The 12,653-nt window shown below is 58.8% G+C and overlaps 1 protein-coding gene across 2 annotated transcripts in view; it reads right to left on the bottom strand.

Annotated features, from left to right (window-relative positions):
• LOC144946700 (cadherin-13-like) overlaps positions 1–12,653 on the bottom strand; it is a 60,739-nt gene that overhangs the window by 44,766 nt on the left and 3,320 nt on the right. Inside the window, exon 1 of one of the 2 annotated variants that reach the window (XM_078875800.1) lies at positions 3,643–3,664. The exons of the other annotated variant lie outside the window; for it this stretch is intronic. Within the exon in view, the coding sequence (XP_078731926.1) occupies positions 3,643–3,648 (6 nt within the window). The 5' untranslated portion in view covers positions 3,649–3,664. Of the gene's footprint in view, positions 1–3,642; positions 3,665–12,653 lie in introns of those variants that run through there. 2 annotated transcript variants of the gene reach the window in all.

Genomic DNA, 12,653 nt, shown 5'->3' with positions numbered 1-12,653 from the left:
AGACACAACACAAACACAGCCCAGAAACACAGCACACACACAGCACAAACACAGCACACACACAGCACAAACACATCCCAGAAACACAGCACACACACAGCACACACACAGCACACACACAGCACAAACACAGCCCAGAAACACAGCACACACACAGCACACACACAGCACACACACAGCACAAACACATCCCAGAAACACAGCACACACACAGCACAAACACAGCACACACACAACACAAACACAGCCCAGAAACACAGCACACACACAGCACACACACAGCACACACACAGCACAAACACATCCCAGAAACACAGCACACACACAGCACAAACACAGCACACACACAACACAAACACAGCCCAGAAACACAGCACACACACAGCACACACACAGCACACACACAGCACAAACACATCCCAGAAACACAGCACACACACAGCACACACACAGCACACACACAGCACAAACACATCCCAGAAACACAGCACACACACAGCACACACACAGCACACACACAGCACAAACACATCCCAGAAACACAGCACACACACAGCACACACACAGCACACACACAGCACAAACACATCCCAGAAACCCCAGCGGAGATCCCCGTCAAAGCCAACAACCCCGAGCACGGGGGCAGTCGCTCCCACGCAAAGATCCCCCGTGTAGCCTCAACAGACTGTTGGGGCAAGTGCTGTTGGCGAGTACCTACGAAGGCTGGAACGGCAACACCAGCGGGTGTGTGGCCAGCACCACGCCCAGCCGCCTTTGTCTCCCTCGTGACGATGTTTACACACCGCACCGGATACTTATTTGAGGCCGAGTCGACCTAGGGGAGGCCCGTGACCGGTTCAGATAATCGTCACTGGGTGTTGGCCGTGAGCGGGAATCGAACTCGGGACATCGCCGGGTTCGTAGCGCAGCGCAACAACCGCTACCCGACTGCCCCACACACACACACACAACCTCACAGCCCCACACACACACAACCTCACAGCCCCCCACACACACAACCTCACAGCCCCCACACACACAACCTCACAGTCACACACAATTACACCCCTCCCAGCCCCACACACACAACCTCACAGCCACACACACACAACCTCACAGCCACACACACACAACCTCACAGCCCCACACACACAACCTCACAGCCCCACACACACAGCCTCACAGCCCCACACACACAACCTCACAGCCCCACACACACAACCTCACAGCCACACACACACAACCTCACAGCCCCACACACACAACCTCACATTCCCACACACACAACCTCACAGCCCCACACACACAACCTCACAGCCCCACACACACAACCTCACAGTCACACACAATTACACCCCTCCCAGCCCCACACACACAACCTCACAGTCACTCACACAATTACACCCCTCCCAGCCCCACACACACAACCTCACAGCCACACACACAATTACACCCCTCCCAGCCCCACACACACAACCTCACAGCCCCCACACACACAACCTCACAGCCACACACACATAACCTCACAGCCCCACACACAACCTCACAGCCCCACACACACAACCTCACAGCCACACACAATTACACCCCTCAGAGCCCCACACACACAACCTCACAGTCACACACAGCCACACACAATTACACCCCTCCCAGCCCCACACACACAACCTCACAGCCCCACACACACAACCTCACAGCCCCACACACACAACCTCACAGCCCCACACACACAACCTCACAGCCACACACACACAACCTCACAGCCCCCACACACACAACCTCACAGCCCCACACACACATAACCTCACAGTCACACACACAATTACACCCCTCAGAGCCCCACACACACAACCTCACAGCCCCACACACAACCTCACAGTCACACACACAACCTCACAGTCACACACACAACCTCACAGTCACACACACACAACCTCACAGCCACACACACAATTACACACAATTACACCCCTCAGAGCCCCACACACACAACCTCACAGCCCCACACACAATTACACCCCTCCCAGCCCCACACACACAACCTCACAGTCACACACAATTACACCCCTCAGAGCCCCACACACACAACCTCACAGTCACACACAATTACACCCCTCAGAGCCCCACACACACAACCTCACAGTCACACACACAATTACACCCCTCCCAGCCCCACACACACAACCTCACAGTCACACACAGCCACACACACAATTACACCCCTCCCAGCCCCACACACACAACCTCACAGTCACACACAGCCACACACAATTACACCCCTAAGAGCCTCACACACACAACCTCACAGTCACACACAATTACACCCCTCAGAGCCCCACACACACAACCTCACAGTCACACACAATTACACCCCTCAGAGCCCCACACACAACCTCACAGTCACACACAGCCACACACACAATTACACCCCTCCCAGCCCCACACACACAACCTCACAGTCACACACAGCCACACACAATTACACCCCTAAGAGCCTCACACACACAACCTCACAGTCACACACAGCCCCACACAATTACACCCCTCAGAGCCCCACACACACAACCTCACAGTCACACACAGCCACACACAATTACACCCCTCCCAGCCCCACACACACAACCTCACAGTCACACACAGCCACACACAATTACACCCCTCACTGCCCCACACACACAACCTCACAGTCACACACAGCCACACACAATTACACCCCTCAGAGCCCCACACACACAACCTCACAGTCACACACAGCCACACACAATTACACCCCTCACTGCCCCACACACACAACCTCACAGTCACACACAGCCACACACAATTACACCCCTCACTGCCCCACACACACAACCTCACAGTCACACACAGCCACACACAATTACACCCCTCAGAGCCCCACACACACAACCTCACAGTCACACACAGCCACACACAATTACACCCCTAAGAGCCCCACACACACAACCTCACAGTCACACACAGCCACACACAATTACACCCCTCACTGCCCCACACACACACAGCCACCCACAACCTCACTGTCACACACAGCCACACACAGCCAGACCCCTCACAGCCTCACAGCCCCACAGACGGAGCCCCCCGGAGGCACACCCGATACGAACAGGAGACGCGGGCTGGGCTTGGCACGGATTCACACGCGGCTGTCGCTGTTGCTGCAGCAGCAGCAGGCATCTTAGTTCGCGGCGCACCAGTTTCCCATCACATTCACCACGAGACGCCATCGCACTCCCTGCTGCTGCCGCTGCTGCTGCAGCCGCAGGGCCGGCTGGTTTCACACTGGACACGTGCGTCTCTGTGTGTGTGTTGTACACGTGTGTGTCTGTGTGTGTGTTGGACACGTGTGTGTCTGTGTGTGTGTTGGACACGTATGTCTGTGTGTGTGTTGGACAAGGGTTAGTGTAGCGGTTAACGCGCTGCGCTACGAACCTGAAGTACCGAGTTCGATTCCCGCTCACGACAAACACCAGTGACGATTATTTGAACCAGTACTGGGCCTCCCCTAGTTCAACTCAGCCTCAAATGAGTACTTGGTGCGGTGTGTAAAAACATCGCCACTGGGGAGACAAGGGCGGTCAGGCGTGGTGCTAGCCACACCCACCCCTCGTATATAATTCTGACCTTCATAGGTGCTCGCTAACAGCACTTGCCCCGACAGTCTGTTAAGGCTACACGGAAAAAACCTTTGCCTTGTCCTTGTATGCGACTGCGTTGTCTCGAGTAGTGGGTGTCCTTATTCTATGCCGGCTGGCGCTTTTAGGGTCCCGCTAACAATGACGACGGATTGCTCTCCGATAAGAGGACGTCCGTGGGATGCCCAGGAAGAGATGGCGACCCTCGTGAGCGGCTCGAGCCGCTCCTCGTCTCGGCTCACTCGCCCTGCACGCGAAGTGAGCACCAAGTACGGTGAGGCCACGGGCACCATCAGCACTGGGAAGGAAACGGAGTCCCGGTTGTAGATGGTGCTAGCCCCCACATCATCCGCTCACATGAGCCCTGCCCGCCTTATCATCGGCGATCGCTAGCAGCATTTTGTTCCACGGATGTCCGATTTAAACCCAAACAATGAGCACAGTTCACGGAGACAGTCTGTTTTCTTACAACGCGAGCGTTGCGTTCCTGAAGAACGTTATGGAAAATCTCGTTATGATAAGATACAATGTAGGGGTCAAGCACAGTCCGCGGTCACGCGTGAGATGCGTCCGCAGGCTGAACGAAGACTCAGGTGCGTGGGTAGAATCTAGAATGATCCAGCAGCATCCCAATGCCCTGTGTGATGCTACGACTTGGCAGCCGTACGACTGCTTATCCCAACTCGTGCGACGTAGTTCACCCAATGGCGTTATATCCGATTCGCATCCGCGTTATATAATAAACGCGTTCACTTATACAGTGAACGTGTTATTTTTCCAATTCGCGTGATAGGAGAACAGACTGTACTTGACTAGAACAGAGTCGTGTAGAGGAGTACGCGGCAGGGTGTCTCTCACGGAGCACCGTGCGTGTCATTGCTGGTACAGGGGAGCGGTGGCGGAGCGGTTAGCGCCCTGCGCTACGAACCTGGCGATCCGATATCGTTTCCCGCCTCAGTGGACAACCTCAGTGACGATTGTAATCGTCTCGGGGAGGCCCAGGACCGGTTGAGATGATCATCTGAGATAATCAGATAACCATCTGAACCGGTCCTGGGCCTCCCCTAGACAAACGCCTCTTCTTATGCTGCTTGCCAACCGATCGTGTGTTGTTGTTGTTGTGACTATGACGCGTGTTTACTCAGAAAGCTTCGCTAGCGAGTCTCAGGACTCCTCCTCAGGAGGGTCCTGCCAAGGTTTTCCCAGTATGGGAGGGGGGGGGGGCGATGCTTCCGCTGCTGCGTCATCACAATTGTCGGGAATGATTCGGCACTGGGGGATGTTTGGCCAGGATCAGCGGTGGCCTTGTGCGTGCAAATAACTCCGCCGGACGGAAACCGGGAGGATCCGGAGGAGGCCCCATGCAGAACGGGGGCAGCGACAATCCCAACTCGCCCCCCCCTCCCCCCCCCACACAAAGACGCCCGAGTCGGGAGTCGAACGCTGCCGCTTGCTGCGAGGCGCCGGTGTCGCCACCGCACCGCTGCGGCGCTGCCACCGTGACACGGCAGTGACAGTCGTGAGCCCGACGGCATCGTGTTCTTCACCCGCGTGACTCTATTATGTTGTCGGTGCGTTCGTGCAACATGTAACATCGCGTCAAACGACTGCGACTATTACTTCGAAAACAGCAACGCGGATTTGAGCGAATTCAGAGAGTTGCACAAACGAGTCTATTGCACACATACATGATTACAATACCCGAATGAATAACTCAACATATGTTGGGCTGTACGTCCCTCAACTCCTCTCTTATCAGGTGACACGATACCAATTGTGGCTCAGGCTATCGGGACTTCCCGCCCTCCATATAGTGTGACACTATTATTCAGAGGTGGGACAAAGTCATTGTTATGCAAGTCCAAGTCGAGTCGCAAGTCATCAAATTCATGACTCGAGTCTGACTCGAGTCCAAGTCACATGACTCGAGTCCACATCTCATAGGTGGGACAAAGTCATTGTTATGCAAGTCCAAGTCGAGTCGCAAGTCATCAAATTCATGACTCGAGTCTGACTCGAGTCCAAGTCACATGACTCGAGTCCACACCTCTGCTATTATTTGCTAAGTGGCGGCAGGACCGCCGAGTTGTATGCACACATCGCAATCCGCTGCTGGATGAGGAGCCCCTCCTCCTGTGCGGCTCGTGGGATATTTTGACCATACTTCACCACGCTGGTCAGTGTGGGTTGGTGAGTGTATTTGTCTGCACTGCCCTCTTCGCCCCAGAGCCTATGACAGCGCGACTGTGCGTGCTGTGTACTGAACGAGCAGTACACACATACAGCACGTGGAGCAAACACAAAGATCCCCCGGATAGCCTTCAACAGACTGTTGGGGCAAGTGATGGTCGGGAACACCTCAGCAAATCGGCACGAGGCTTGTGGGTGGACAGCACCACGCCCGACCGCCTTTGTTTCCCCCAGTGACGATGTTTACTGCACACCGCACCAGGTACTCATTTGAGGCTGAGTCGACCTATCGGAGGCGCGGAACTGGTTCCTGAAATAATCGTCACTGGTGTTGGCCGTAAGCGAGAATCACAAACCTGTCAACCCCCGGGCAGTGCTGCCTACCTCGTTAGAGACCAACTCAGAGACCTTCTTGGTGACCACGTGCCCCTGGTAATGAAACGGCTGTACGCCGTTTGGACCTGAAAACTCAAGTTCCCCGGACAAGAAGACCACGGGGGGTGGACCGTGTGGGCTTGACAGCTGTGGAATCGAACTCGGCTCGCCGCTACACTACCGCGCCCCATAGCACGTGGAGCACTGACACACACACACAGACACACACACACAGACACACACACACAGACACACACAGGGGCGTGTACACGCTGGTGACACACACACAGACACACACTCACAGGGGCGTGTCTGTGTGTGTGTCACTGCTGTTTCGGGGCGTCAATCGATCGCCACGCCGCAGTCCATCAACACCGCAGCACCCCCCCCACGTGTCACAGACAACAACCACCAACCCCGCACCACTACCCCAGGTGTCACAGACAACAACAACCTGCCGGGTGGCCCACAGAGGATCCGTGCGGAGCCTCGAGCAGGAAAACATTTCTCCGCCCCTCGGTCGGTCCGTGGGAGGAATTGGTGGACGAAAATTATTGGGTGAGAAATGAAGAGCGCCATCAATCGACAACGATGGAGCGATTGCGATGATGATGATGATGCTGATGGGGATTGCGGTGAGCAGCTACGGTGGTGTCAGCTCACGCGCGCCCACGCATTCTGCACGCGCCTGGAGACGTTCGCTTTGGGGCGCGTGAGACGGTGGCGCGAGGCGGTTGGATCACTGCGAGTCGAGCTGGGCTCCAGGCCGGGGTTGGTATCGGTGGCGAGGGACACCGACATCTGTTGTGGGTCCTCCCCGCGCACCAACCCACACTCCACACTCCACCCACCCTCCCACACTCCACCTTCCACCATCCACACTCCCACCTACCCACACTCCACCCTCCACACTCCCACCCACACTCCACCCACACCCACCCACACTCCACCCACCCTCCCCCCCACACACACCCACCCCCCCCCACACTCCACCCACCCCCCACACTCCACCCACCCACCCCCACCCACCCCCCCACACTCCACCCACCCACACTCACCCCCCACCCCCACCCACCCCCCACACTCCACCCACCCACCCACACTCACCAACCCACCCACACCCCACCCACCCTCCCACACTCACCCACCCTCCAAACTCCCACCCACCCCACACTCCCACCTACCCTTCCACACCCACCCTCCACACTCCCACCCTCCACCCTCCACCCTCCACCCTCCCACCACCCACCCTCCCACCCTCCACCCCCACCCTCCCACCACCCACCCCCACCCCCCACCACCCCACCCTCCCACCACCCTCCCACCACCCACCCTCCACCCTCCCACCCTCCACCCTCCCACCACCCACTCTCCACCCTCCCACCACCCACCCTCCACCCTCCCACCACCCCCCTCCACCCTCCCACCACCCACCCTCCACCCTCCCACCACCCACCCTCCCTCCACCCTCCCACCACCCACCCTCCCTCCACCCTCCCACCACCCACCCTCCACCCTCCCACCACCCACCCTCCCTCCACCCTCCCACCACCCACCCTTCACCCTCCCACCACCCACCCTCCCTCCACCCTCCCACCACCCACCCTCCCTCCACCCTCCCACCACCCACCCTCCCTCCACCCTCCCACCACCCACCCTCCACCCTCCACCACCCACCACCTCCCTCCACCCTCCCACCACCCACCCTCCACCCTCCCACCACCCACCCTCGACCCTCCCACCACCCCACCCTCCCTCCACCCTCCCACCACCCACCCTCCCTCCACCCTCCCACCACCCACCCTCCACCCTCCCACCACCCTCCCACCACCCACCCACCCTCCACCCTCCCACCACCCTCCCTCCACCCTCCCTCCACTCTCCCACCACCCACCCTCCCTCCACCCTCCCACCACCCACCCACCCTCGACCCTCCCACCACCCACCCTCCCTCCACCCTCCCACCACCCACCCTCCCTCCACCCTCCCACCACCCACCCTCCACCCTCCCACCACCCTCCCACCACCCACCCTCCCTCCACCCTCCCACCACCCTCCCTCCACCCCTCCCTCCACTCTCCCACCACCCACCCTCCCTCCACCCTCCCACCACCCACCCTCCCTCCACCCTCCCACCACCCTCCCTCCACCCTCCCACCACCCACCCACCCTCCACCCTCCCACCACCCACCCTCCCTCCACCCTCCCACCACCCTCCCTCCACCCTCCCACCACCCTCCCTCCACCCTCCCACCACCCTCCCTCCACCCTCCCACCACCCACCCTCCCTCCACCCTCCCACCACCCTCCCTCCACCCTCCCACCACCCACCCTCCCTCCACCCTCCCACCACCCTCCCTCCACCCTCCCACCACCCACCCTCCACCCTCCCACCACCCTCCCTCCACCCTCCCACCACCCACCCTCCCTCCACCCTCCCACCACCCTCCCTCCACCCTCCCACCACCCTCCCTCCACCCTCCCACCACCCTCCCTCCACCCTCCCACCACCCACCCTCCCTCCACCCTCCCACCACCCTCCCTCCACCCTCCCACCACCCACCCTCCCTCCACCCTCCCACCACCCTCCCTCCACCCTCCCACCACCCACCCTCCACCCTCCCACCACCCTCCCACCACCCACCCTCCCTCCACCCTCCCACCACCCTCCCTCCACCCTCCCACCACCCACCCTCTCTACACCCCTCCCACCACCCTCCCTCCACCCTCCCACCACCCCACCCTCCCTCCACCCTCCCACCACCCACCCTCCACCCTCCCACCACCCTCCCTCCACCCTCCCACCACCCACCCTCCCTCCACCCTCCCACCACCCACCCTCTCTACACCCTCCCACCACCCTCCCTCCACCCTCCCACCACCCTCCCTCCACCCTCCCTCCCACCACCCACCCTCCACCCTCCCACCACCCACCCTCCACCCTCCCACCACCCACCCTCCCACCCTCCCCCTCACAACACGGCAACGAGGCAGCGCAGTGCCGGGACGGGCAGACAACCCCCTCGACCGAGGGCCTTCAGCAGCGGATTGACAAATGGCTGTGGGCTACACCCGTGGCTGTGTGTGGCTGTGTGTGTCTGTGTGTCTGTGTATGTCTATCTGTGTGTGTGTCTGTGTGTCTGTCTGTGTGTGTGTCTGTCTGTGTGTCTGTGTGTGTGTCTGTGTGTGTGTCTGTGTGTGTGTCTGTGTGTGTGTCTGTGTGTGTGTCTGTCTGTGTGTGTCTGTGTGTGTGTCTGTGTGTGTGTCTGTGTGTGTGTCTGTGTGTGTGTGTCTGTGTCTGTTTGTGTGTGTGTGTCTGTGTGTGTCTGTCTGTGTGTGTCTGTGTCTGTCTGTGTGTGTCTGTGTGTGTGTGTTTGTGTGTGTCTGTGTGTGTGTCTGTGTGTGTGTGTCTGTGTGTGTGTCTGTGTGTGTTTGTGTGTGTGTCTGTGTGTGTTTGTGTGTGTGTCTGTCTGTGTGTCTGTGTGTGTGTGTCTGTGTGTGTGTCTGTGTGTGTCTGTGTGTGTGTCTGTGTGTGTCTGTGTGTGTCTGTCTGTGTGTGTGTCTGTGTGTGTCTGTGTGTGTCTGTGTGTGTGTGTGTCTGTCTGTGTGTCTGTGTGTCTGTGTGTGTCTGTGTGTCTGTGTGTGTGTGTGTCTTCATCAGTAGGACTGGGCTCTGGGTTGTTCTTCGTGCTTTCGGAGTCCCTGACCCTCTGCTCACGATCATTAAGGACCTTCATGATGGTGAGCGGGCCCGGGTAAAACTACGTGGCCGGGAGTCGGAGCCTTTCCCTGTACACCTTGGGGTGCGACAGGGATGTCCTCTGGCTCCCACATTATTTAACATCTATTTCGACTGCGTAGTTCGTGAAGCCTTCAATAGCTGTACCGGGGGAATTTCCATTTGGTACAGATATAATGGGAGGCTGATCGACGCCCGGGTGCGATCAAGGGATGGCTCCCTATTGGTCAACCACGTTATGTATGCCGATGATTTGGTAATAGCTGCTCATTCAGAAGAGGAGTTGGAGACGCTGCTGCTGAGACTGGAGCATGCCACTAAGAGGTGGGGCCTTACCATCAGCCCCACCAAAACTAAGCACCTGCCTGGGTATTTTGTACCATCGGACACTCCACCCCCACAACTCCCAATTGGTGATGGGGCAGTTGTGGAGAGAGTGGAGAGTTTCCCATACCTGGGCAGTGTGCTTATGACCGGCTCCAGTTTATCAGCAGAGGTCTCACTCCGAATCAGTCGAGCGGCAATATCTTTTCATCGGTTGCGTAACGCTGTGTGGAAGCTACCTGGTCTGTCGCTCCGCACGAAGCTTCAGGTCTTCTCGGCCACGGTCATTCCCTCCCTTCTCTACGCTTGCGAAACGTGGACCCCCCTAGTGGAACATCTTCGCCGGTTGGAAACATTTAGGCTGGCCTGCCTACGATCCATCCTGGGTTTAACCAGGCTGGATTGTGTGAGGAGCTCACAAGTCCTTGAAAGATCTGGGCAAAGTCCCATCAGTGAGCTCCTCCGGCAGGCAAGGCTGCGTTGGCTGGGTCATGTAGCCCGCATGCCCAGCCACCGCATGCCTAAACAGCTTTTGTTCGGCCGGATCGAGGGGGCTAAACGGGCGCGGCACGGGCTAGAGAAGAGATGGAGTGATGTGGTACAGGAGGACGTGGAGCTGAGTGGACTTGCCGATGACTGGTACCAGCGTTGTCAAGATCGGCCTCAGTGGAGGAGGCTCGTGAAGGACGCTACTCGGCAGTTGGAGGCAGTCGCCCTCCAGCAACAACGGAGGGCGGAGGAGCAACGCTCACAACAACGAGCGGAGCGCCGGGTGGCTAAAGCACAGCAAGTTGGTACAGTAGGGGGCACAGGTGGTGTATCAGCCAGTCATCTCGGTCATCTCGGTCAGTCGACCAGTGGCACCTGGGTCTGCCCCGTGACCTCCTGCCAGCGGGCGTTCGACACTTCACGTGGCCTCAAGGTGCACATGGCCTGGCACAAGCGTCGTGGTGACGTCACCGCCACTTAGTGGCGAATGGCGGTTGTTGTTGTTGTCTGTGTGTCTGTCTGTGTGTGTCTGTGTGTCTGTGTGTGTGTCTGTGTGTGGCTGTGTGTGTGTGCGTGGCTGAGCGTGATGTGTGCCGTGCGTTGCGTGGAGGAGACGCGATGCACACACGCATCACCAGCAGCAGCAGCAGCAACAACAACAGCAGCAGCATGGCCACCACGAATCCCGTGGGCTCATCACAAGCAGACCACCGACCCTCCTCCACACACGTGTGTGCGCCTCCACACACGTGTGTGCGCCTCCACACACGTGTGTGCGCCTCCACACACGTGTGTGCGCCTCCACACACGTGTGTGCGCCTCCACACACGTGTGTGCGCCTCCACACACGTGTGTGCGCCTCCACACACGTGTGTGCGCCTCCACACACGTGTGTGCGCCTCCACACACGTGTGTGCGCCTCCACACACGTGTGTGCGCCTCCACACACGTGTGTGCGCCTCCACACACGTGTGTGCGCCTCCACACACGTGTGTGCGCCTCCACACACGTGTGTGCGCCTCCACACACGTGTGTGCGCCTCCACACACGTGTGCGCCTCCACACACGTGCCGACTGCGCCCCACTGCTGGTCGCGCTCCCCGCGTGGGGCGGCACCGCCAGGCACTCGGTGCGCGCGACACCCACGCGCGTGTGCTGCCTGTCACTCTCGCTGTGTCTCTCTCGCTGTGTCTCTCTCGCTATCTCTCTCGCTGTGTCTCTCTCGCTGTGTCTCTCTCGCTGTGTCTCTCTATCTCTCTCGCTGTGTCTCTCTCTCGCTGTGTCTCTCTCGCTGTGTCTCTCTCGCTGTGTCTCTCTCTCGCTGTGTCTCTCTCGCTGTGTCTCTCTCGCTGTGTCTCTCTCGCTGTGTCTCTCTCGCTGTGTCTCTCTCGCTGTGTCTCTCTCGCTGTGTCTCTCTCTCGCTGTGTCTCTCTCGCTGTGTCTCTCTATCTCTCTCGCTGTGTCTCTCTCGCTGTGTCTCTCTCGCTGTGTCTCTCTCGCTGTGTCTCTCTCTCGCTGTGTCTCTCTCGCTGTGTCTCTCTCGCTGTGTCTCTCTCTCGCTGTGTCTCTCTCGCTGTGTCTCTCTCGCTGTGTCTCTCTCGCTGTGTCTCTCTCTCGCTGTGTCTCTCTCGCTGTGTCTCTCTCGCTATGTCTCTCTCGCTGTGTCTCTCTCGCTGTGTCTCTCTCTCGCTGTGTCTCTCTCGCTGTGTCTCTCTCGCTGTGTCTCTCTCGCTATGTCTCTCTCGCTGTGTCTCTCTCGCTGTGTCTCTCTCGCTATGTCTCTCTCGCTGTGTCTCTCTCGCTATGTCTCTCTCGCTATGTCTCTCTCTCGCTGTGTCTCTCTCGCTATGTCTCTCTCGCTATGTCTCTCTCTCGCTATGTCT

This window comes from Lampetra fluviatilis, chromosome 42 (genome assembly GCF_964198595.1).
Source record: "Lampetra fluviatilis chromosome 42, kcLamFluv1.1, whole genome shotgun sequence".
In the NCBI taxonomy this organism is placed as follows: Eukaryota; Metazoa; Chordata; class Hyperoartia; order Petromyzontiformes; family Petromyzontidae; genus Lampetra; species Lampetra fluviatilis.
Note: the sequence above shows the minus strand (reverse complement) of the source record. Positions and strands in the feature narration are given on the sequence as shown.